General features: G+C 49.8%; 1 protein-coding gene across 3 annotated transcripts; it reads right to left on the bottom strand.

Moving 5' to 3' along the window:
• Positions 1 to 5,420: 5,420 nt before the first annotated feature.
• LOC135258311 (DNA methyltransferase 1-associated protein 1-like) lies at positions 5,421 to 26,329 on the bottom strand. 3 transcript variants are annotated; one of them, XM_064341715.1, is made up of 11 exons: positions 26,168 to 26,329; positions 25,240 to 25,355; positions 23,549 to 23,640; positions 22,965 to 23,160; positions 22,052 to 22,210; positions 21,248 to 21,415; positions 19,737 to 19,922; positions 15,308 to 15,379; positions 12,887 to 12,959; positions 9,441 to 9,688; positions 5,421 to 6,217 (listed from the first exon to the last, which is right to left on the bottom strand). In XM_064341715.1, exons 2-11 carry the CDS (start codon positions 25,339 to 25,341, stop codon positions 6,158 to 6,160), a joined length of 1,356 nt encoding a protein of 451 aa, XP_064197785.1. In that variant the 5' UTR covers positions 25,342 to 25,355; positions 26,168 to 26,329; the 3' UTR covers positions 5,421 to 6,157. The 3 variants fall into 3 exon arrangements, with proteins under 3 accessions (XP_064197785.1, XP_064197786.1, XP_064197787.1); XM_064341716.1 differs by having other exon boundaries at positions 26,154 to 26,286; XM_064341717.1 differs by lacking the exon at positions 26,168 to 26,329 and adding an exon at positions 25,937 to 26,054.
• Between the last annotated feature and the right edge of the window lie 310 nt (positions 26,330 to 26,639).

Here is a 26,639-nt window from a genome sequence, read left to right as displayed (position 1 = left end):
ACACATCCTTGAAAAGAAGCTGGGGTGGTAATGTAAAACAACAGGAAGCTGGGGAAAGGTTTGGTTTAAATCATCAAATATGTATGTAAACTACACAGGCAGGACAGTTTTCTCAGCACATGCCCAGTACATCCGGCTTAGCAGGCTACTTTCTGTGCTTCCAGGTCTTAATGATTTTGCTCCAGAAAATGTCAGCTTTAATTTTCTAATCAGATATGTCAAATAATTAATCATTATGACCTGGCTGTTACTGTAAATGAGAATGTGTTTTCAATTAACTAAAATAAATAAAAATAATTATATTATAAGAGGGTATGTTACTGATCATGTTTAAAAAGAGAACAGCAATAAGTGCCCTGTTCACCATCAAAGCAACTTATCACTATTAAGCTGTAGATGAAATTAAACCCCTTCATGTCGTGAAAAATACTGAAAACAACGGCTTTTGCAACAGAAAAAATGGTCTCTCAGAACAAAAAGCGGTCATTTATGCATTTTGGTATTTGCCTTGAAAACGACGTTGTTTGCTGTCAGCGCATGTTACCCGTACTAAAGCCATTGATTTATTTAACAGATGCCAGTGTCCAGGGAGAGTTACAGCGGAGTACATATTTCACATTCTTAAACATGATGCATTTATCCAGCTGGAAGCGATTCGGGTGGAGATTCCAGAGCTCGCAGTGCATAAAGGCGGCGAGCGGGACACGGGGGGGAATCGCACCTGCAACCTCCCGGGCCGACGGGCCGATCCTTTACCCGCCCCCGCGCCGTCCCCAGTCACGCCATAACCATGACTACAGCATAATCCTTAAGCCAATTTGCCGGCGCGGGGCGCGCGTCTGAAGAACAATGCTTATCTCTTATTGCCGGCCCTTCGCCGTTGCGGTAATGGCTTCATTATTTGTGAGGGATGCCCCTCGCCCGCGTGCTCCGTCACGGGCCCCGGGAACGGGGCACCTGCGCTTAAGAGCGAGGACGCGCCTCCTACCTGCCGCGCGGGCCCCGCTGAGCGCTCGCCGTGGTTACGGGGGCGGGGGGGTAACGCCGCCGGGCCGGAACGGGCCTCGAGGCCGACCGGGCCGGGTCGCCTTTAAACGTCCCGGCAGAGGCGTCCGATCGAACCGACGGCGGTGTTTTTTTGACCGCCGGTCGCTCTGTAAAAGTGCCCATCGGATTTTTTTTTTGCATCCGAGCGCTTGTCCCTGCATTTTTCTCCATATCATCGCCGCACTTCCCCCCCCCGAGCCCTAATCGATAGGCATATTAATCATTTAGGGGCAGGGGGGGGGAAAAAATGTGACAAACCAATTATTAATCGGCCCTGTCAAGCCCAATGCAGTAATGAATTTACTAAAAATGGTCTTAACTCCATCCATTCATTAACTGCTGATGGGTGGCAGACTTCACAATGTCAGTGGATTTTCCCCTCTTATTGACGTCGGCGCTGGCAGCTAATTTGCAGCTCTGCGGCGCGCTAATAAAATGGAGCCTGGTAATCAGGGGAAGGGCCGGACGGCAGGGAAACGAGGCCCTCTCGCCATGGGAGCGGTACTCCCCGCCAACTTCCGCATCTGAGCTTTAGCATCCCCGGGTGGAACCAGGGCAGGGGGGGTCTGCCTGCAGAGGGGAGAGCAGTATGTGGTTGGGTGGGCTAAGCTTAAAAAAAAGTAAAAACTATTATTTTAGGAAAGGAGCAGGTGGTGTTTTAATGCTCATGTTCCCTTCGAAGGCTGAGGGTGTCGAGGCCGCGTAGTTTAAACAGAGCCATGGACGAAAAAGCGGAGGGGGTCATCCTGAGAGAGATGTTTGAGCATCAAGGCTGCGGATGAGCCTGATTTTTGGGGCCAGAGAGTGCCGGGGGGGGGTCAGGGTGGATGGAACAAGCCCGGTCCAGTGGAGACAGCTCAGCAGATGAGTCGGAGCGGCCTTCTGCTGCAGCCGTGTGCGCTCCCCCTTCCTGCTCCTGACCCCCCCCCCCCCTCCCTGCGTGGGGTACAGGAAGACCCCGTACAGCCCCCCGTCCCAAACACTGCTGGGACAGCTGCATCCGTACCTCTGAGAGTTGCATTTTAATTCTTTATCCGAGAGCGCAGTTAAAAACACGAGTTCAAAACACCCTCGTTTGAAACACTGATGATGGCAGTTTGAACAGCAGGTGCACACGCACAAAAAAATCACAAAGGACCTAAAAAGGCAGGAGGGTGATTGTAACCATCGGAAGAGCGATTCTACAACGTCCTCATAATCCCCAAAAGTCCACATCGTGTCAGTATGTATTCAGGTGAATTGTTCTCATAATACAGGAAAAGCAATGCACACACGCACAAAACACACACACACACACACACACCGGATGAAACCCACACACAGACACACACCGCATAAAATCCTCGCAGCGATGCGTGTGCACACATAGAATCTGAACAGTGGACAAACTGATTTATTTCCCCTTGAGTGGATTACAGAACATGAGAACTTTAAATGCCCACACTTAAGGTTTATGTGACTGCTACAATGAAAACGCTCATTTCCCAAAGAACAGAAACAGTATTTTAAAGTACAAAAAAAACCAAATGTGTCTTTTTCCATATAAATTAGCGAATGTGCAGTTTATAAGAGCTCGTTTGACTGAACCACTCATCTCGGCACGGTGCATTTCGCCGCTTTCGCCACCAGAGGTCGCTACACCTCTCATCCGCATCTCCGGGCATTCCTCGGAATATCTATCACCCGGCCAAAGCTGATATTGACAGAAAAAGATCATCAAAGCGGGATGCGTCAGGGCGCAATCGACTTGGGCAACCTCTCCTCGGCGGCCCTAATTTATGACGCATTGATGAGCTTCGGCGTTTCGAGTTCGGTTGCGTCTGAACGAACGCCGTTAAAACAGCCTGGGCCGTTTCCCCGCTCGCGGTACGTCGTGACAACCCGCTCGCGCCGTCTGATAGTCATAACCCGCATCCAAATGTCAGCCTCGCCAAGCAGGACTCCGATCGTGCACTATTTATAAACTTTGTGTTTTTGAGGGGAGAAACCTTTTCCCTCCCCTCCGCCCCAAATTTGCATACAAATGAAGTGCTAAATGGGCTCAATGATATAATTGACTTGCAATTAGGAATATTCTGGAGAATGGTCACTTTGCAGTGGCCACAGCGAATAAAATATGGGAGAAAAAGGGCTGCTTAGCATATTAATGAAGCTCGTTAGCTGTCACTTAAACAGGGCTGACAAGAGGACTTATGTATGCAATGACCTTACAACTTAATTTGAAATGAGAATTCAACACTAATTGTTTTGGAGGACATTTTATCTAATTATAGTAGAAAGAACGAGCACGTTTGTGACCAAGTGTAAACGGGGGGGGGGGGGGGGAGCGGACGGACATGAAGACATCAAGTCAAACCGCGACCGCTTTAGTCTCTTCTCCAAATGAGGCCCGACTGGGGCGTGGGAATTGTTTACCACCGAGGGCCACGTCGACACAAACTGATTTGGAGTCATGTGGTTGACTGTCATAAGAGACTTTTTACATTTTTTTAATTTTAAATTCCCACTTTGGATTCTTTTCACTGGTTGTACTTTGGTTAAACAAGATTACCCACAATGCCCTCCCGCTGCTCTAGAAATGCTTACATGGTTACAGTCCTCATCTCATCTCAAAGACCTCCTGGAATCCTGAATTCTGTGGTGGAAAGAAAATCTTCCCACTAACCCACCCAGGAAGAGTGGTATGTTATGGGAGTCTGTGGCTTCGGGCCCCATAACTGCTAACCTGTGCCTTTTCAGGCACCCCAAACACTATGATACATGCATATTTAAAACAAAGAACTGCCATTTTAACCATCTTAGATACTCCTGCGATTTACTGTGTACATTCCCAAAACATATACAGCCACATTTCCAGCACTTTCAGGGTTGTCCAATGAAAAATTGCTTAGAAATGAAAATGCATTACTATCACTATTGCTCTCATTATTATTACTACTGCTCTTCTAGTTCATTATTAATTCTAATCATTATTATTCAATATTATTACTACTGAGATGCACTAATCATGACAAAAGAAATGCTTCAAACATTAATGGTACACAAATCTACTCATCAAAAACACAATGCTTGTACAAATGTCAAATTCACTGAGTACTGTTATGTTTAAGAATCTCAGAACATCAGTTTTATAATTCTGTAAACGATACCCAGACAGACTTTCAATTTCAGCAAAATACTGTTACTTTATTTTACACACCATTTACAAGAACTTACTGAAAACATCAATATTTTTCCAGTAATTACAGTTGTAGTGTCGCAACAACGGAGGCACTACTGAGATTCACGCCGGCGCTATTCATGTGGTACAATGCATCTTAATTTTAAAAAGTTTTTATATGTATCTTTGGAACTATACTGAGTAAAAAAAAACCGTCAGTTTAACTGGGTTCCACATTATGTAGCGGTCTAGCTTCCCCTCCTCCGTGTGCCAGTATCAGGGAGAAATGCTTTATGGGCGGGACAGGTTTAGCACCGGCGCACTGTAAACACGAGCCCCGGCCGCTCCTGCAGCTTGTTAACATCATCTCCGTCACTCAGCGCGCCGTTACTGTCAGGCCCCTCGCTGCGCGCCACGCAATCAGCATTAACCATGTCAGGAGCTTAATGGGAGGGCCATAAACCAGCTGACAGGCCTGGCAGAGCCCTGCTGCACGCAAGACAAACTGCCCCCCGCGCCTCCTTTACCAATGCTCGCCACTGCGCGCGGGGCTGGAAACGGCGCTCGGCTCACGCGGGGCTTGCCGGAGAAATCGCGCTGTCAACCGGCTAAAAACAACTACTCACAAATGATGATTTCTGGAAAATTCGCACGTTTTCGATTCGGTGCGCCGAGACGAGGGATTTCGCCGAGTCTTAAGTTCGCTTCTGAAGTTTATTAAAAAGTAAGACGCGTTTTCGTGTCACCGTAATTTTTACGCGTGACTTAGGTCACAGCCGAGGGAACCGTGACTGAGGCCACCGAGAATAAATTAACGGATGTTGCTTCATTTGCGGATTTATTTTGTTTTTGACAGGCTACCATAAATGTAGGCGACACTTGGCTTACGCGAGAAGCATAAATCAGTCCTTTGGAAGCAGTACATATGCAGATATTATGTGTACAAACAGCAAGCTCAATGTGTGAATGAGTATTCCTCATACTAACCTCAGTAAAATTGACTGGTGATTAGGACCATCAAATTGGCATTCAATTATTTTTTAATGCTGAAAAATACCGTACCATTCCGTACTTTAACAAGAAATAAAAACGTCTGAAAACACCTCGATTTTATTTGAATATACCGGCCTATCAAGGTGCTGCTGGAAATATACCTTGTAATTTACAGTGTGATCCAAAAAAAATAAAAAACAGAAACCACAAGGTCATCCACTTTCCTGAGAAAAAAAAGTTTTTATTTTTCAAGGAACGGGAAGAAAAAGAAAAAAAACACATTGTTGCTAAGCGTTTGCGCGAGCGCACTCATTCCAGTTCTATTCACAGTTTTGGCCGCGGCCAACCGACAAAGTGGAGGAATCTCGGGGCCGCGAAGTGTCAGCTGACACCCTCCCTGCCCCAATAAGCACGGCGGTCACACAGTGTGAAAAGCTATAATAAACAGGACATTTACAAAATCTTTACAATGGCAGAGGAGAGGCGCGCATTTAACTAGGTGCTTGTCAACGCTTCAATTAGACGGACAGGCACACTCCCGGGCCCCCTGATTAGTTCTCCGTGGCAATTTTCAGTTCATACGACTTCATTTCGCCAACGAGAGCGCGACGAGGGGGAATAATGGAATGGAATGTCAGTCAACGTCCACTCTGTGGTGGCGCCGGTGTCCGGTGGCTGTAGAGGAGGTAGAGAAGGAGAGAGAGGGAGGGAGGGAGGGAGAGAGAGGGAGAAAAAGAGAAGCGAGTGGCCAGTGTGGGTGTTTGGACTGTGTGGACACCGTGTTCCCGGAAAAGGGGAGAGGGGGGAGCGAGGGGGGCAGCAGTCTGGCCAAGACCGCATTCTGTGGAACGATGAACGAGCCCCGCCCCCCCCTTCACCAAAATGACCAGGCCACAGCACCGCCCCAGCACTGCGCCCGGGACCCCTCTGTAAAGGAGAACCACGCCCCGCTCCGCATCACAGCCGCTTGGTTTTCTTGCCAGGTGAAGACCCGGGGATCCACTCCCTCTGTTTCCTCTGCGGACAAAATGGAAGAGAGGTAGAAAAGAAAAGGAGAGATAAGAAAAAGAACGTCAGCGGCGGAGGCGTAGGCCGACGCCCCTGCCGTCACGCTGCTCTTCATCCCCGAAACGCGACCCCGCCGCTCCGCCGATACCGCGGCACCACCGCTGCCGTTGTCGACGACGACGCCGCCGTCCCGCGTAAAAGGGAACCCTGAGAGATGAAGGCGCCCTCTGATACGGGGAGAGCTTGCAATGAAACGGGGTTTGGGTGGGTGGGGGGCGGGGGCGGGGTGGTGCACGTGACCCCCCTAAGACGCTGCCCTTTTGGCAAACAGCTCAGAGGACACGGGGGCTAACTACCTCCCTGCTTCCAGGCGAGGGCTGTTCCTCAGACGCCGCTGTGAAACAATCTCTACCAGGTAGGCCGGGGCGGCCGCGGCTGCCAATGCGCTTGACCTTTCCCTCCCCGGACTAATCTGATTGTGCCTCCTTTATGTAATCAGCCGCTAAAGGTCACAGCGCCATTTAACACGGGAACCCTCTAAGCTATGGAATTTGCCTTGCAGTAAATTACCTATATTATGTTTCGCTCACATGTCACCCATACAAAAGACTTGCTTAACTCCTCGGGGGGGTGGGGTGGGTGGGTGGGGGGGGGGGTGTCGATGGGGCTCTCTGTCCGTAATGTTAACGGTTGATCCTGTAATGTAACAGTTTGCCGCGTTTGGGAGAAAATCTCCAGATGGATTTGAAATTAAGTAAATGGTGGCGACTGGAGTTCGGCAAAGAACGGATCTCGCCCCGCCGGCAAAGCACCTCCCCGCGCATTTAAGGATATTGACCGTGAACAAACCGTGACTGGCCTGGGAAACTGAACGGACAGACAAATAAACGCTCTAAAAGACCGCGACTGAGAAACGACACCGGTGCGCCCTCCACGCGCTATCAACGGCGAAAAAACAAGGCCTGAAACGGGCTCGCTGTCTTCATCACGACGACGCGGCAGAGAGCGACGACCGAACACGAGCCGGAGAAAGGCATTCTCCCCCTCAACTTTCTCGTTTTAATGCTGTTTCCACTCCTATGCATTTCCACTAGTTTTTTTTGGAGAGAAAGCGATGATTGTACGTCTGCTCAACACCGCGCTAAGCTCAACCTCATACACGACAAACAACACACACCCTCCAACCTGCAACACACAAACAAAACACCAGCCTCTCAAACTGGACAACGAACACCAGCCCTCTCAAACTGCACACGAACAGAAACACCGCTCTCAAATGCACATCAATGCCCCCCCCACCCACATGAGTAGCTACATGAAAGCATTCATGTAAAACGAGTGTGAAACTGAAACAAGTGTAATAAAGGCACATAAAACAGGCTGGCCACAGGCCCCTCTGACAGCATAATCCATTTTGTCCTTCAGGTTGTTGACACTGGTACAGGAAAAAAAAAAAAAAAAAAGTTTGCATTCAATCCTTTATCCAACCCCCTTCCTCGCTCTCCCTCTCTCTCTCTTACACCACACACACACACACACACACGCACACACACGCACACACACACCCACACGCACGCACACACACACACACACACACGCAGGAGACGCACACACGGCTCAGATGTTATCAGGGAAATAAAAGCTCCCCGCTCCCGCGTGCGTGCCATAATCCAGCACAGTTGCGAGAGCGGTCCCAGTGGTGTTATTCTCATCTGTTTAGCCTGAATGGGAAGGCTAGCCATGCTAAAAACCCTCCCAAACAACAATTAGGGAGAACAAACGAGCGTTGATTTATTCAAACAGTTCCCATATGCTCCTGCAAATTCTCCTCCAATTGCAAAAATTGCCTCTTCTGAATGCGCCGCGATGTTTAATATAATGTTTCGGGGGAAAACCCCTCTCGGTCGTTAATCAACCGCTAATGAGATTGCGGCTTCTGTGCTGATTTGGAGGAGAGCTCTTCTTGTCCAGGTTCTGGGAAGTAAAGATTTTTGTAGTGTAGTAATTCGTCACCCACCGCCCCCCCCCCCCCCACCCTCCTCTGTCCTCACATCACACTGTCTGACATGTCCGACCCTGCGCTCAAAACTCTTCGAACAAACACATTCCGTAAGCAGGCGAATCTTACGTAGCTTGTAAAAAAAAAAAAAAAAGACTTTTTCAATTCAGTTTTATTTTTTCCCCATCAGTTTCAGTTTTTCTCCATCGTTTGTCGTTTTGGAGACGAGGTAAGTAATATGAATGCCTGTTAATATGCGAAAACTGTTGCTCTGCCTGGATTTAAAAAAATAAATAATAACCTGTAGTGCACAGCCTTTCTGTTTCGCTGTGTTATTTTACATTACTGTACAACGTGTGTCATTTATTTACTGAAAATGGCACAATGCACTGCCCTCTGCAACAAGCAACTAAAATCAAGATCATTAGTTAAGTGCCTAAAGATGATCCTTTTATTCTAAACATTCTACATTTTTTTTTTACATTACATTTAACTACATTTTTTGCCTATTTAAAAGCCTGTCCTTTATTTTCGCCCTGAAGCTGTTCACGCTCATTTCATATAAATTTTATACTTTAATAGGAATATAATAATGGCTAAAACAATTTTTGGAAAACAAGACAAGCTAGGTCTAGAAATGTTTTTACCTCTTCAAATAAGTAAAGCCCTGATATAGGCCTACATATATTTTCGCTTAAACAAGCACAACACTTATGGAGTTTCATTTTCTTGTACACCGTTGGTAAATTCAGAAGAAAATTCCCTCCTCTTGTTTTTTGTAATAAAATTTTGAGTTATGAAAAAAAAAAAATTCTGCTGTTTTGTCATAGGCCACGATCAAATGAGGATCATACTTTAAGATCAGTTTCTGGCTCACTTAATACCTAACTTACAACATGGATTAGCCTTCAGTGTTATTAATATGAATATTATCAGTTGCTTATTCATGTTTATATGAGTCACAGTGCATACCTGTTACATTAAGAATACAAAAAGAATGCACAGAGGGCTTCAGTGGATCAAGACTGTGTGTGTGTGTGTGTACGTGTGTGTACGTGTATGTGCGTGTGTGTGTGTGTGTGAGTGAGTGCGTGTTTGCGTTTATGTATATGTGTGTGTGTGTGTGTGTTTATGCATGTATCTGTGTTTGCATGTGTGTACGTGTGTGTGTGTGTGTGTGTGTGTTTACATGCGAGGGTGTGTGTCAGTAGTAACACACACCGCGGTACGCACCGGGCTGGGGGTGAGCATCACTCCTGCAGCATCCAGGCCCTGCTCCTTAGGCTCCGCCCCCACGCTGCCGGCCTGTCCGTCGGCCGCGGCCCCGCCCATCTTGAGCAGGGCGTCGTGGCGATGGCGCAGGGTCTGCTCCTCGTACTGGCAGCTCCCGAGGGCCTGCTTGAGCTGGTACAGCAGCACCAGGTCACTGCGCAGGTCGTTGTACATCTGCACCACCTCTTCTGTGGGGATGGGGCTCACGTCTGCAGGGACAGGGAGGAGGGAGTGAGGGACCGCAAAACACACACAGATACACACACACATGCACGTATACACACACACACACACACACACAGATACACACACACATGCACGTATACACACACACACACACACACACACAGATACACACCCACACACACACACACACACACACACACAGATGCACACAGACAGAAACACATACACACACATTCGTGCACAGACGTAAACACAGACACATACACACACACACGCACGCATGCACAAACGCACAAACGCAAACAGAGAAACACACGCATGAGCACGCATACACAAACACACACATGGCAATGTGTGCACGGCTTTGCCTTCAGACATTAGCAAACACAGCATTTAAAACAGACATTTACAAAAACACCCCCCCCCCAACCCCCCAAAAAAGGAAAAAAAAAGTCTCATCCAATTTATATTCATTTGATTACAATTAATGCAAATGAACATTGCATCCCTTAAGTAGCAATAAACACTTTATTCACCAATCTACACAGAATAATTCAGCGGAAAGGCCTTTCTGCGAGCGCGCGGCGTGTATTATGACTGTTTTGTTCTAATTAGGGACGCGGCGGGCGAGATGGCGGGATGAGCAGAGCGCGCGGCTAAAAGGCCGGCTCGGAGCGCTGCGCCACTCCCGCCACCGTTCCATAAACTACCCAAGGTGTTCATTTCAGAGGGCTGGGGACCCATAAACGAGGGGTGAGGAGGGGGGGGGGGGGGCCCGGCGACCAGCATGCATCTGGGCCCGCCTCTCCCGAGACAAATCAGATTTACGGCTAGCCGCGGACCCCCGCGCCTTCAGCCCCGCTGCTTTGCATTTGTATTGGCTTTAATTGATGCTGTACAAGCACCGACCCCCCCCTCGCAACCCCCCCCCCAACCACCGCGCCCCGGAGGCGCCTGTAGTGCTGATGAGCTTTTCTGCTTTACAAGAGGAAAATCGTTCAGAGACAAGGTGATACGCTGCTCGCCCCCCCCCTCCACAGCCCTCCGGCAAAGCCGCACCCCCACCAGCCTTCTTACCCACACCTCCCGGCCCCCTCCCTCCCCGGACCCGGGCTCGTTTAATCAAACATGAGAGCGGGAGGGTCAGGCGGGGCGGCAGGCGAGGATGAGTCACGAGGAAGCACGCTGCGCTCTGAAGCGGGGGCTTCTGGTCCGGCCGCCGCCGCCCCGCCAAGATCGCACATCACAGGGCCCTCTGAAGGGGGGGCGGGGGGGTGGGCTGGAGCCTGCTAACCTTTAACAGGGCGCTGATGGATTCCATCCACACAGGCCTCTCTGTTCCACAGGCTCTATCAGGGCACCGCAGCAGGGCAGAGCTTAAAAGGGGGCGGCCCAGCGTGGCCGGGGGGGCGGGGGGTCAGGTAAATAAGAGGGCGCCGAGGCGGGCAGGCGGGAGCGTGCTGACCGCCGTTAAGGCGATTCGCTGTGCCGAGAGGCCCAAACGCGTCGTTAGCAAATTAGCTCCCGTCGACCGAGCCAATCTGGCGCAGGCCCCCCAACATCCGCCGGCTCGACGTGCGGGAAGCGAATTACACGCGGGGGGGGTGGGGTTAAGCCGAGGCGCCCCCGCGCAACGCGTTCGCCTCGTTCCGACGGTCGCGGTCGCCACCGTTTGAGCACGTAAGCACGCGGCGGAGAACGGCGGCCATGTTTAATTCATGCCGCTCCCGTCCGACTCGCTGCCAGGAATTAGCCCCCGGGTCCGTTAATTAACCACGGCGGCTCTTCAGCACTGAGACGCGCGGCGCGGAGGTCACCCGGTCTTCGGCGGCGCCGGGGGCAGAGTCATGCCGCGGCATAAAGCCCGCGGCCCCGGGTCGGGCGCCGAGGCGGAGGGAGCCGCGGACGGCGGCCGCCGTCGCCATGCCGACAGCTGGGCGAAAGCGAGCCGCGAGACGAGCACTTCAACACAAGAAGATTAGATGGGGGGCCTTTGGCACCGAAATTGTTGACGCTTAGACAATGCCTGCGATGACAGCGATATCGGTCCCGTAATTGTGGCAGATTTGCAGGTAGGGTCCCGAGGAGACGATGGGTGAAAGATGGGCGAAATCTGGCCGCCCCCCCCCCCCCCCGCCGCCCCCCCCAGATTCTCCGCCGGCGAGATCGAGAGAAACTGACACTAAGTGCCGCAAATTGCCACCGCGCGGAGCGACGAGATGCAACCCCGTATGAAGGACTCTCCTGATCGCTCTGGCGGGAGTGAGTGTGTGGTTAGCGGGAATGAGCGTGCGGTTAGCGGTCAGGAGAGTGCGGTATCAGGGTTAAGGGGCCCGGGTTTTGTCTGCTGATGTTCGCGCGGGGGGAGAACGGGGAGGGGTGGAGCGTGCGTGCGTGGTGCGCTAAGTCTCGCTCGTACTGAAGCGCTGAACGGGTCGATAAGTTTTTGATTCGATTGGCGGAGAAGGGTCCCATCCAGAACGCCAGCCCGTATGCATGCAGGCGGCGAAACGCTGACATTCGAGGCGCGGCCACGATATCAGAGCTGAAGAGTAAGGACCGAATTTGTCATTCTTGTAAGATTAATATACGAAATGAAAACAAGGAAAGGGCAGGCTTAGCTACAAGGGGTGACAAAGCCAAAATTGTTATCATCACCAACAGGGGAGAACCAGGAATTTTGCTTTTCTAATTTCCTTCAGAGAACACGAGTCATCCAAATAATGATTTTTTGACCCAATTTAGATTACAGTAATTTACCTAATGTTAGCATGCCTGCTAAGCATCAATAAGCCAACCCTGCCTTGCCAATGACTTTCCGTTTGTCGCGGTGCGTAGCTAGCAAATTCCTGGCAGTCAAAAGGGTGGCGTTTCATCGACAATTTAATGCAGGCCACTAAAAACTAGCACAAATGTCAAATGGTTAGCAAGGTTACGTTTAATGTCTAATGCAAGTCACCTGGGCAGTGCCGCATGAAGCTCACGCACGCACAGTGCTTCAGCTCCAATCCAACCTCTCATTAAGAGCACAGGGCTTGAGACAGTGCCTTATATGGGCTGTACTGGAACTTGTTGTGAATTGAGAATGGTGAGGATTCGAAAAACTTCCTCTCATCCGGCATGGCCCCACCCCCTGTGGATGTGACTCCACCCTCCTGTGGATGCGACTCCACCCCCCTGTGGGCGTGACCACGCCCCCAAGGCAGATGCTCTGTACTCACCCACTTCCAGCTCTGTAAGCATCTGCTCGATGGCTTTAATCTTCTTCTGTCCGACCGAACTGGGCAGTTTCATCTGAAACATGCAAACAGACCATAACTACAGACGCAAGACTTCTCGGTAAACAACAAACTTCTCTGCCATCTCGACAACTGCAGGTCACAAACGCACACCTAACATCATTCGACACATCAAATATTGGTGTCCTGGCCAACACACACACACACACACAAAGAATGAGGGTTCACATCCCTCCACCCAAAACATCATTGAAACCCAAACTGACTGCTAACAGGATTTTCCGACAGGTGTAAGAAATGACTGCTACTCTCTCAAACCTCTGGTGTACATGAAAATAAAAGATGTCGCACTTCAAAACGCCCAGCAAGCTCTTCTGCAGCCTAAATATCTTGTCCTAATTCCATTATAACTCATCTTGAGAGCAGCAGTAACAGTGATGACCTATTGTACAATTAAAGGAGGGGGGAGGAGGAGGAGGAGGAGGGGAGGATCAGCGCCAGGCTCCCGAGATGACCGCTCGGGCAGCAGGCCGCTCCCTCTCCAGGAGCTCAGCCAAATTAAGCGGCTTACTCGTGTCATTTCTGCTCCGGAGATAAAGCGCTGAAGATAGAGGACTCCTGCATGTTTAATTAGCTGACTCTTCATGCCGAGACACCTGTGATCACCTCAGAGGCCCGGAGGACGTCTGGGACGTCTCTGTTAAGGGCGCCTCTCGGGCCCGCTCAGGCCTCACCGCGTCCCACGGCTTAATCTACCGCCTAGGCCGAAAACAAAAGGGGTGCAGCGCAGGCTCGACACACCACACTTTCCGGAACCTTCCCTCATTATCTTTCCTTCCCTGTTCATTGGGACTGTAATTTATTTAACCAACCCCAGCACTTTGTTTTACATGCTGGTGCGAAAACAAATGTGATATGCCAGCTTGCAATATATTCAGCCGCGAATCCGCTTCTATCGTATCGTCTTAATGGGTGGGTGTGTCACAAAATTAATACACAGCCACAATTAAAGAGATTCATTTACATTAATTAAGATATCGATTTTTAGAAAATTAGTGATAGTGCAGCCAAACTACAATGCTGGAGAACTGCCACACAGTCCTAGAACGTTTGAGTAGGGTTTTTGGAACGCTTTTTCAAAATTCTAAATCAGTGTTATAGAACTGCATTGCTTTCAGTTACCAGTAGTGATTGTTACATCAGCATTAGAATGTTCAGTTAAGAACATTCTAATCGCATATTTGTGATCTTAGAATGTTCTTAACTGAACATTCTAATGCTGATGTAACAATTACTACTAGAAATGGAAAGCAATGGAGTTCTAGAACACTGACTCAGAAGCGTAAAAAAAAGCATACTCTTCAAAGGGGTTTAGGGTTAAACAGCTCACCCGTGCTAACGCACACGGAAGCCTCAAAGGGAACCAAGGCCACGAGGGAAGGGGACACTGAAACGCCTTCATCTCAGTCGCCTGCTTTACACGCAATTAAATACGAGGCGAAACAAGGGAGTCGCGTTCCCGTCGCCACGTTAATTCCCCATAATGCGTTTAGGGGGGGTGGGGGGCGGGTGGGGCTGTTGCCACAGTGACACGTCTAAATCTGTTTAGTTAGCGGAGTCTAGCTAACAGATTATCGGCCAGATTTGAGTAATAGACTCCTCATTTAGCTTTAATGCATTTTGCATAGAGAGCATTCGCCCCTCATCACTCTTTAAGATGAATCGGCTTCCCGGGCTGAATTCTAAAGATATTAGTCTGCCGGCAACTGCATAAATCATAACATTTTGCTAATGAGAGTGATATAAAACGCGCGGCCGTCCCACTCTGGCGCGCCGCCGTGTGAAGTCCTTTTGTTTCGCGAGCAGAAGGCGAGGTCGCCGGGCTCGGGGGTTCAAACGCAGCGTGGGGGGGGTCAGCGCTTTGACCGAGGGTTCGGAACAAACCCCCCCCCCCCCGGCCCCGAGCTAGCTGCTCAGAGACGAGGCCGGAGAGGGGGGGGGTTGAAGAAGTCCCTCAGTGGCTCAAATGGCCCATGGTGCACGTCTAATGACGATACACTTCTCCGGTCTTTAAAGAACATCAGCAGCCCCAGGCTGTGCACTGGACCCTGAATGCAGGTTAGGGTGTCTGCAGTGCCCCTCAGTGAGGTGCCAAACGTCCAACGCTTTGCCAAAAACTCAGCCCTGAATCTCCGGGGACGTTAGCATGTACGCTAAGCGAATGAACGCGCGGTGGAATGGGGGAGCGGCTCTCTGTGCCAATGGAACGTGGGCATGCATCCCTACCCATTACAACCCTACCTGCTCACTGTGTGCCTACAGCAGGTGTTAGAACAGAGAACCTGCAGTTATGGGAGGAGTCTAAGGCGGCGCCCCGCCCCCTCTGTGGGCGTCGGCTCTTACCCTCTGGCTCCGCAGCGTGACCCCAGACGACCTGAAGTCGGGGAACTTGATGCCCGTTGTCTCGGGAATGGCCTGGGGGGGGGGGGGAAGAGAGCAGGGACGCGTTAGACAGACACAGATACAGGCTGACCCCATACCACCATTATACTCACGGCTCATCTTCAGTTTCATTCTCACAGACAACACACTGCATTTATAATGATGTAACACCTGTGAACATCCAGTGGAGACCTTTTGGGAGGAAAAGTTTTTGCCTTTAAAAACAACAAAAAATTTCCCCCAATTTGGAATCTTTAGCCGGGGCTCTCCGTTCACCGCGATTAGGAGCACGAGGAGCTCTGGAGCCGAAACGCAAACCGAACCACAGTTCCGCAGGGTCGATCAGGACCCGCTAAGCCAGACCGCGCGCTCCCTTTCAAAACCCAAACTACATCATTAAACCTCACACATATCATCTTACCGCTCCACTCAAGATCAAAAACTCACAGAGTCACACCACAGAGTCACCAACTTCTGAACAAGAGACAGGCAGTCAGGTGGGAGTTTTTGGGCTCACCCAGACCAATGATATCTCTCACGCGCACACTGCCTCTTTTCAACCGCCTCTGATATTTTCATCAGCGGCTGAGAGCTCATAAGGCACGAGGAGGCTCACAGAAAATAAAAATCGGTAGCGCTGCCCTCGGCTGGACGGATTAAACAGGCCAGAGAGGGCTGTGGGCCGGGCGTGAGCTCCCCGCGTCTAACCAAACACTCTCCTGGGCTCACTTACCCAACACTTTCATTTTTTCCCCCTCTTTTGGGGATATCTAAAATAAATGCCAAGCTTCCGGGGAACTGCAGACGCGTTTTCACAAGGGGGAAGAGCCCGAGCCGGCCTTTTACAGGCTTATTATATCTTTTATTATTTTAATAATTATCCGTAATTGCGCACATTTTCCACGGCCCATTTCTCGGCAGCCCAGCCGGAGACGGCGGTTTGGAGAGCCAGTGAAGCAGCTGATTGGACCAGTTTAGCCCATTTTCCGCCTCTTGAGGAGGCGAGGGGGGGACGGAGGAGGAGGGGGATGAAACCGCGCTGGAGGGCCTCTGACCGAGGGACGGACGGTTCGCGGAGGACGGCGGGGCTCGGCGACGCCCCGCTGCGTTTCCCCCCCCCCCCGCCAGCCGACGGAACGAGACACGCCCGAGTCGGGGATAACGAGCTCGCCGAGTAAGAGCTGCCACTCAACGCCGTCCTTCGCCATCGGAGGGATTTTAAAAAGGGGATGAGACGACGTGCCGCGTGTGTGTGTGTGTGTGTGTGTGTGTGTGTGTGTGTGTGGAGGGAGGGAGCGAGCGAGCGAGCGGGGGCGTCTTTTAAACAAGGCCTCAGACGAGGAGGCAAACGCTGGTATCAAAGAGCCGTGGGCTCCTGCCTGCGCTGCTGCTGCCTGCGCTGGGCCTGCGTAAGCGGCGGAAGCCTCTAGAAGGCTGTCAGACAGCTCTCATTAGCACAGCCCCGCTATCCGCACACCACCCCCCCTCACCCCCCTCACAGGTACATTACACCCCACACACACACAACCACACATACCCTCACAGCATTACACCACACACACGCTCAATACTCCACACACATACACACAAGCAGAGCACATCTAACACACACACACACAACACCACACACACCATACACAAGCAGAGCACAATCACACACACCACACACAACACACACACACACACACACACGCACAACACAATCACACACACACACACACCATCTACAACACACACACACACCGCAAGCTCTCACACACACACGCAACACACACGCAACACACACACATACACACACACACTCAGCAGAGCACAATCTCTCACACACACACACAATCGCTCTCACACACACACAACCACGCTCTTCTCACACACACACCAACACCCACACCGCAGAGCACAATCTCACACACACACACACAATCGCTCTCACACACACACACACGCTATCGCTCTCTCTCACACACACACACACACACACACACACACACACACACACTCAGCAGAGCACAGTCACATACACACACACACACACGCGCGGCACACCACACACACCGCGGCACCACACACACACACACACACACACTCAGCAGAACACACACACACACACACACTCAGCAGAGCACACACACACACACACACACACACACACACACACAGCTCTTCACACACACACACACACATACACAAACGCTCTCACACACACACACACATCACCCACACACAACCACACACCACATCAGCAGTACACAGAGCGGTCGCGGTGTTTTGTGTGTCTGATTTGACAGGGCTCGTCAGGGGCGCGGTGCCTGCCGGCAGGCCGCGGCGGCGGAGACGGCGGTGCCCGTTTGAAGAGACGCATAAAGCGGAGAGGCGCTTTGAGGCCCCGCTTTGAGGCCCCGCTCCGAGGCGCTGCTCCCCCGCCGAGGGGCCCTCCTCTCCCACCTCCCATCCTTCCCTTTGTCTCGCCCGGGGGAGGCCCGGGGATTTGGGGGGCTTACGTACGGCCCCCCCCCAGCCCAGGCTCCGTCCCTAATCCTCCTCACTGAACCTGCAGGGGCCTTTTCAAGTCTGCCGGGGTAAAGGGCCGCTTTGGTCCCGTCGTGCCATTCGGGGCCGGCGATAATGACCGGCTCGGACTCTCAAGGCATGCTGGGAGTCGGAGTTTTGATCGTCCCGTCCCGGGCAGTGCGGGACGCTCTGCTCGTTAGGAGGAAGGCGACTCGCGGGCGGGGCGGGGCGGGGCGGGGCGCTCTGAAACAGTGAGGCAGGGTGGGGGCACAGTAAAATGCCCAGTGTTATAATCAACTCTAACAGAGGACATAAGAATCCAATTTAACACTGAACGTTTTACTGTGGGAAGAGCGACGGAGGGGAAGACAGAGAGGGAAGAGCAATGGAGAGGAAGAAAGAGAGGAAAGAGAGAAGGAGAGGACAAAAGAGAAGACAGATGGAGAGGAAGAAAGAGAGGAAAGAGAGATGAGAGGAAGAGAGGGTAAAGGCTGAAAAACAAAAAGCAGGTCTCGAGAGGTTCTCCAGACGCCGGTGCTTCGCCACTGTACTCCAAACATCTGACTGAGAAATAGAACTAGTAATCCAACACAAGCCCAAGCCATCACTGGCTGGGCCCAAGACGGGCCAGAAGGGCAGACTGAGACTCTCAAACCGCTACCCAGCAGCGTGGCATCGTCTGTAAGAGACCTGAACCACAGCCACGCGGTTTCAGGTTCACACGCGTTGAGCCGGGCACTTAGCCGTAATTGCTCAGGCGAACGTGCCCAGCTGGAGCCTTATTAACGGACGTGGCGCACAAGTGCACACCGCCCAGGGAGAAGGCCATCTTTCGTGTGAAGTAAATAAATAATGTAATGGTGGGCAAAAGGACTTCAGAACCCCGACGAAGCCAAGAACTTCGGTCGGAGGTTCTGAGGTCTTTGCATCGCATCTGGTTCATCAAGACCCTGAAGTCCACAGTCCCCCAAATTCTGAGACTGCTCCCACGGTACTTCAACCCAAACGTCGGTCACACACAGCCCTTCTGTACTCTGGATTACATTATTATTAAATTCCCCTCAAAGGTATGTCTAAAACACAAATCCCAACGCGCCGTGGTACGGGCGGAATGAAGGGGCCCTTCTCCTGCCGGAAACAGAGGAGCGAGGCCTGGGGTCAGCCAAGCAGGTAAACGCTGCCGATTGGCTCCCAGTGAAAGTGTCACCGGCTGCTTTGGGATCGATGGGCATTAAAGATGCACTGAACTGGAGCAGAAAGGAAGCAGGATATCCTAAGCAGGCTGATGTGGGGGGGGGGCAGCATTATTGTGCTTATCAAACAGCCTTTACTTCAGGAACTTACCACAGATGCTGCACTTCTTTCTTTAAACATACTGTACAGTTTTCACTTTCTGCTTTTACAACAGTGGTCCTCAACCAAGGATACAAAACTATGACCTTCACATCCAGAACTCAGCCTGCGACATAACGCCTGCTCCTCATGAAGAGATAAGATAATCATGTGTGGTGCGATCGAGTGCAGACCTAATCTTATTAATGACAGAGAGGTTAATGGTAAACTGAGCGTGTGTGTGTGTGTGTGTGTGTGCTTGAGAGAGTGTGTGCTTGGTTGTGTATGCGTGTGAGTGTGAGGACGTTTGTGTACGAGTGAGAGAGAGTGTGTGTGTGTGTGTGTGTGTGTACACATTTATGTGAGTGCATGTGAGAGAATTTGTGTGTGTGTGAGATTACAGTGATAAACATGCGGATTTGTTCGGCACGTGCAGGTAAACCACCGCGCATACGCAAACAGGCGCTAATCCCGCTGCTGCGTTTCCACCCCAGCAGAGAGGCGGATGCTAACAGCGCAGGCTAGCGCCCTCCTGAGTCGCGCTCACCGCAGTCTCCGCACCCGGGCGGAGGGGCAGCTTCCTCTTGGTGGTCTTGCGCTTGGCGCACTGCGTGTCCGCGCTGGCGTCGGCCGCCGTGATCAGCTTCTGCACGTCCTGGGCCCGCCGCGCCCGCTCCTTCTTCTGCGCCTCCATCTTGCGCAGCTCCTGGATCAGGTACTCCTCCTCCGCCACCTGCAGGGCGAGACGGGGAACTGCGCTTACAGCGGCCCGCCTAACTGAGCCTCCACACCGTGGAGACGTGTAGTACACAGGAGCTGCTGCTCACATCCACACAGAGACAGTACAGCCAAACAGAAGGGCTCAGGGTTAGGCATGACTCTTAACCCAAGGCTCAACCAGCAGCTATTGTAGGTTTACTGCCTCACACACAGTCCAGCTCTGTACATTCTGCATTGTGTAGGCCTGTACAATGTGATCAGGCCAAAGCATGAGAGGACTGCTGAGAATCCATTCGACAGCACCTTGTGAGGACCCTGAATGTCCTCACACACACACACACACACACACACCCCTGTGTCCGAGCTGAGGACAGGCCCAACGTGGGACATTAGGAGCACCACGCCAGGCCTACATCCTCCGGCAGGTGTTCGGGGTGAAGGTGGAGGAAGACTGAAGACTCAAGTTGACCCCACTCCAGAGTGGAGAGATCTCCTGCTGGCTCTCAGTTCACCGCCAGGATATTATCAAATATATTCATATGTACACTAGTACATAATGCCACATAATTCAAATTCTATTAAATATTACATTTTTCAAAATGTACTAGGATACAAAACAATCTATACAACAGGCACATTAGGGCACAGGCAGAGCAAGCAAGCTGGGCTGTACAGCAGAAACGACACACGGACTCAGAATACTAGAGAAATGCTGCCCTCTAGTGACTGAAATGCAGTTTTTCTACAATCCAAAATTCTAACAAAGGGGATTTGAACAGATAAAGAAATTCAAATGCAAGATTATCAGTTTGTTATTGGCACTGATCATTGTCTCTGTCGGACGGAATTTAGAAATTCACTAACATGTCAGTTTGACTGTACATTAGTAAATTCTCTGAACAGCACAAGGTATAAACAATGTAATATAAAGCATGAAGATACCCAACTATTAAATATTATTTTCATTATTTCAGCCATTTATTTATTCAGTTATGTAAAGTCGCTTTCCCTCCTTACACCACAATTTGGAATAACCAACCATGCCTTAGGGAGGAAGGAATACTGTACTAGCAGAAAAATACAGGGCAACATAAAGCCACCCCATGTCTCTAGACTAGAGACATCTGAAAACAGTCGCACAGACAGAGCAAATCTAATCAATCTAACCAGTTACTGCTTATCTGGTCTGGCCAGGAACCCCCTAAAGTACCATCAAGGAACCCCAGGGGCCCGCACACCCCCTGCTGAAAACCCAGCGCAAGATCCTGACATACTCACAGAGGTCCTCTTGCCGGTCCTTTAAACGCTGCGCGGATGAGGACGGGGGCGGGGCCTCACCTGCTCGGGCGTGCGGTTGAACAGCTTCTCCAGCTGGTCCTTCCGGCGTCGCTCGTGGCTGGCGTCGAACACGTAGGAGTCGGCCACGCCCCCCGCGTGCGGGCGGAGCTTGGCCAGCTTGGCGCAGACGCCGTAGTAGCGCTCCTTCAGGTCCTCCACTGAGCGTTTCTGGGCAGGGGCAGAACAAACGCGCTGTCAGTCAGGATGGGACTCCTCCCCCTCTTGCCATTGCTGGTACACCCCGAGGCGTTTTATTTTGTTTGTTTTTTTTAACTGACAATTTATTCTGTCAATTCTTATTCGACACAACAGATTGGGAGTTCGCCTCCATAATTATTCAGAAGAGAGACAGAGTTTGGGACAGATTTAATAGGGGTTGGTCTGAACACAGGTCTTGATGTCTCCAATGTGAGCGATATCATTCAATATGCGCATTTTCGTTTCTCAAGAAAACATTACATTACATTTATTTGGCAGACGCTTTAATCGAAAGCGACGAACAATAAGGACATATGGGCGGCAGTGTAGTATAATGGTAGGAATTTGGTCTAGTAACCTAAAGGTCGCAGGTTCGATTTCCTGGAAGGACACTGCTGTTGTACCCTTAAGCAAGGTACTTAACCTGCATTGCTACAGTACATATGTATACACAAATGCAATGTAAATGCTATTTTAAAAAAAAAAAACAATTGTGTAAGTCGCTCTGGATAAGAGCGTCTGCAAAATGCCTGTAATGTAATGTAATGCGTACTGAAGGTCAACCTGGCAGCCTGTCAGTAACACACGGCTGCACGCCCCCCTCACCCGGTACTGCTGATGGTCGTAGCGGTCCTGGATGACTATGAAACGCAGGTCGAAGCGCTGGGCCAGGTCGAACAGGTGGTCCGTCTCCGACTTGGTCCACCCGTCGTCATGGAGATGCTGCTGATACTCCTGTTCAGAGTACGCTGGAACCTGCACTGTCTGAGAGTGCAACACACGTACACACACACACACACACACACACTCTTATTACATGCTGTGGTGTTAGATCATCAGTATTTAAAGTTTAAAATAAGAACAGCAATGTGACATTCTTTGGATTTCCTCTTTAACACTTGGAAGCTACATAGTTAATCTACATGATATCCTTTAGATTTCACCAGAAGAGTTCATAAGATTGTTCGACGTGGCTTTAAATCCTTGACTTTCCCTTCACTGCCAAGATATTAACTATACTTAACAATATTGCTCTGTTCAGATCCATTAGGTGACGACGTCTTCTCCATTTGCTATACCGAGACATATTATGCAGCACCTTGTTCAATTTTGCGCAAGTGAGCGGTGATGAATATAGGTATACTGACATCACTTTCCCTTGACTTACTTTCCCATCATGCAACACGGAAATTAAATCATTTAAGGTGACACATGAAGTGGGATTACACAAAGGGATTCACTTCTGTCTGAGAAAGAACTAATAAATACCACACTCAATGCAAATGACAACAAATGAGTACAACAATCGGCTCAAATTAGAACAAGCAGGTACAACGCTCGGCACAAATGAGAACAAATGTACACAACGCTCAGTGCAAGTTAAAACCCCAGTTATACACTGTAGTACAGAGCAGTACAGAAGAGTACAAAGTGCTGTTCCCCAGGCCTGCCCCGTCTCCCAGCCCTCATACCCCTGTGCCTGAAGCCCTCCCCCCCGGGGTGCCCCCGCAGAACTGACCTTGTTGTATTTGGACCAGGGGTAGTCCTTGCCCTCCTCGGTCACCAGCCTCCAGTGGTAGAGCACGACGCCGTCCCGCCGGGCCGAGTTGGTGAAGGGCATCCACTTCCAGGGCCGCACCTTCTTGCAGCCCAGCTTGGCCTTGGCCGTGCGGTAGCCCTGGGTGGTGTCGCTAGGCAACAGGGGCGGGGCGTCTCTGGGGGAGACCGCAGCCAACAGGAGGGCTTAGCATGGGACTGCGCGACTACACCTAGTACAAATTCTCACTCCAACTCTAACAGAGCATACCTCATTCAGCAGAGGTAAGAGACAACACTCACATTCAGACAACAAAGGCGGGTTCAATCCTTTCCATCAAAATGGCAGCCAGAATCGGGACACTCACGCATGTTAGGCTAAGGACAGCGATCTGGTATGGTTTTCAGCCTCGGGCACACAAACCCTCTCACACGTTATTATCGACATTCATTCCGAAATCACAGCAGTCACCATGTTTCTGCAAACCCACAAGAACGTGTTTATTTTTTAAGGCCAGGTAAAGGACGTGGGTGTGCCGGCGAGCGTTCCACACACAGCACTCGTACTTTTTATCTGAGTACAGCAGCGCGTAGACCTCTCTGGGCATCCCCTGTGGTCTCTTGTGCGTCAGGGCGTCCGCCGCCTTCTTGGCCTTTTTCTGAACGGGAAAGAGCGAGAGAGAAGAGTTCAGACCGAACGAGCCGCACGGCTCCAAGTCAAGAGCAATCTACCACAGATTGACAGTGCAGATGTTAACTGAACACTGCCCTTTCGACTGATGACTCGATTGAGCAGAATCCGTTTGGCGTTCCGCTGCGACACAGATCAGCACACGCAGTGGATCTGCTGGCCGAGGTGCTCTCAAGCACTGCTCTCCATAGATGCTGACAGACTGCCCTCATACCGTATTTGGGCATGGCATTCTGAAGACTCAGCCGGATGCTTGTTTTCCCTCTTGCTAATGAGTTTAATAAGGGCTATATGTGGTTTACAGCAGAGGACTGATGAGAAACTACTTCGGTTTGCAAGATTAACCTGCACTGCCTAGACTCTGCTGAAACAAAATGACCTCCGGGTTTCCCTACGTAGACTTGGCAGTGTGCCACAATATCAGCACAGCCACCACAAAATAAAAATGTGATCAATAATGGTGTACATTTACGAGAGGCGTGTCTGGAGACAGTTTTCACAGACGAAGGAATCTGCAGCATCAACAAGGCAACAAAAAGGTCTTTGGTTATGTCAGGACCTGTTTAAGTCTCTAATTTTATTTCCTGAAATGTTAGAGATTTTTTTTTTTTAAATGATGAAAACAGAATATTGCTTAATTTTAGAAAGACATTCAGCACATTTATTTCAAACATTCTTTGTGAATTGAAACCTTGCACCCCAGGGGGCCATTATGGTTCAAACCACATCACCTCTGCAGGTTTCTGCAGCCAAATCTCCAGTGACAGTTTAGTGCCGATGGAAAAATGCAATGGCAACCCGTGTGCACTCTAGTAAATTGTTAATCTGTCTATGCAGCTCTATAAACTCCCCTGTCCTATCTTTACCCTGAAATATGTCTCTAACTCAGTGGTAACCAACCCCTCATTCCAAACCTAACAAAGCGCAACTCATTCAACAGCAAGCAATCTCGCTGAGCCGAGATTAGTAGAGTCAGGTTGAAATGAAAACCTACAGGATGGTAGATCTCCAGGAACGCAGTTGGTTACCACTGCTCTAACTGATGCATTAAGTACCAGAGTGAGCTTTCTCTAGAAAGAAATGCCAATGACTCCCTACAAAATGTCAAATGTGACAGTCAAAGATATTCCATAAGCATCTTCACTCTCAGCCGTGAACAGTACAAGGCACAGATGTTGCATTTGACTACTTTCAGGGAAAATGTCCAAGACAACCAGAAAGATTGGTCTCTTATGATCCACAAGCTATGGTACAGGCTGCAAGGGAAACAGCTCCATTTAGGAAAAAGTACTAAAGTCAGCTTGCTTTCTTTGTTTCTTGTAAAAGTTAGTTGCATACTTTGGGTATTCATCATTCAAAAGTGACAGCATGTGGAAGGTGTCTTTCTCCATTAGGCTACGTGCTTTTAAAACACTAGGACATGAAGATACTACTGAAAATGCTACTGTTGTATCATATAAAATACAGTATGCCTGCTGAAGAAGCACAAGTTCAATTCTAACAGGCAGCCTTCGACGTAGCTAGCCGTCAGGGCATGTGTGATGCTGACAGAACTTTCTGGTCTTACCATATCAGCATTAAGTATGCTGTCCTTTTTACTTAGAGGCCCGGCATCGTTCTCCCCTCCACACCATTCCAGTATCTCTCGGGCATCTGCACCGGTCGCCATTGTGATCTGCAAAACTGATTTGTTTGTATCAACACACATGTCAGTGTCATTACTCTTAAGGGCAAAATGTAAAGCAACCACGACCTCGTTATGTAAATTGTTATAGGTTAACGTTAGATCATCTGGAAACGCCGAAAACGTTGGTGGATAGTCTCAAGACTTCCCGATGAGAGCATTGTAAACATGCATGTAAACACAAAGCTCAACCATCTAGTACCATTGTTTTATGGGTTAGGTAGCTCAAGATTTCTCCCGCTGTGAACAGAATGCAGTTATTAGCTAACTGTTCATTACAGGGAGCTTACATGAGCCAATTTTATTTTAACGAGAATACAACAAGAACTCGGAGGGGCTATTGCATGAGGGCGTCAACCGGCTTACATTACGTTAGCCTACTGGACTAAATACACGTGCTTACTACCGTATTCATATGATTACAGGCAGTCTAGCATCTAGCAGTAAAGTTAGCCTGTGGCTACCTAGCTAGCTAGCTTCACGGCAACTCAAAATGTGAAAATTGTACACAGCGTTGAACGGGAAAATACACCATAACCAGTAACGAAGAGTTAGATTAATTAATTAACGGGCTACTTACACAATAATATTACCTTAGTCTACACCCACGGAAAACAAAAAAGGTACTGGTTAACATGTATGCCTAAAGCCGGGCTAGCAGTGACAAGGGAAGCCCGTGGTTCACTCGACAGGAATCGGCCTAACGCCCCCAAACAGCTAGCTAACACATTAAGAATTATTATACCTAACGTAATACATTCAGAATTAATATTACAAGGTATACACTGCACGCATACTTATGAATATGTACCTGTTAAAGAACCAGTATAGCCAGATAAAAAAGTCCTTCTAAATGATGTAAATTCGCTAGCCCTGGACAGCTCGCCTCCCAGCTCGACTGGCTGACGTTCAGACTCCTCCAGTTTGCTACAGTTTGTTTAAACTACAATTCCCATTGCTCGGTGAATCGGATTGGCTAATAGGGCGCAGTGGCAAAATATTTGACGCCATTTTTTTTTTTTTTTTTTTTGTTTTAGAAAATTGATGAAAATAAATCTTTTATTATATACGTTCTCCAGTATATGTGTGGAGATCACATTCTTGAAAAGGCGCGACACATTTATTTCTTGCCCTGTATTACCGTTGGCCTGCTATTTCTGTATGGGTAGAATGAGTTTACATTTGTGTGCAGACCCACTGAATGCATAAATTCATAAAATTACAAGAAAATATTTATTGACCACAAACAAGCACAAGCTCTTTATTTCTGGCCCCCTAACAAG

Source organism: Anguilla rostrata, chromosome 6 (genome assembly GCF_018555375.3).
Source record: "Anguilla rostrata isolate EN2019 chromosome 6, ASM1855537v3, whole genome shotgun sequence".
In the NCBI taxonomy this organism is placed as follows: Eukaryota; Metazoa; Chordata; class Actinopteri; order Anguilliformes; family Anguillidae; genus Anguilla; species Anguilla rostrata.
This window is presented reverse-complemented; position numbering and strand designations above follow the sequence as displayed.

Excerpts from the sequence above, each read along its gene's own strand:
- LOC135258311 (XM_064341715.1), bottom strand. The coding sequence starts at position 25,341 with ATGGCGACCGGTGCAGATGCCCGAGAGATACTGGAATGGTGTGGAGGG. Across the intron at positions 22,211-22,964 it reads CCTGGTCCAAATACAACAAG|ACAGTGCAGGTTCCAGCGTA; the intron begins GTCAGTTCTGCG and ends TTGCACTCTCAG. Across the intron at positions 12,960-15,307 it reads TCACGCTGCGGAGCCAGAGG|ATGAAACTGCCCAGTTCGGT; the intron begins GTAAGAGCCGAC and ends TGCATGTTTCAG.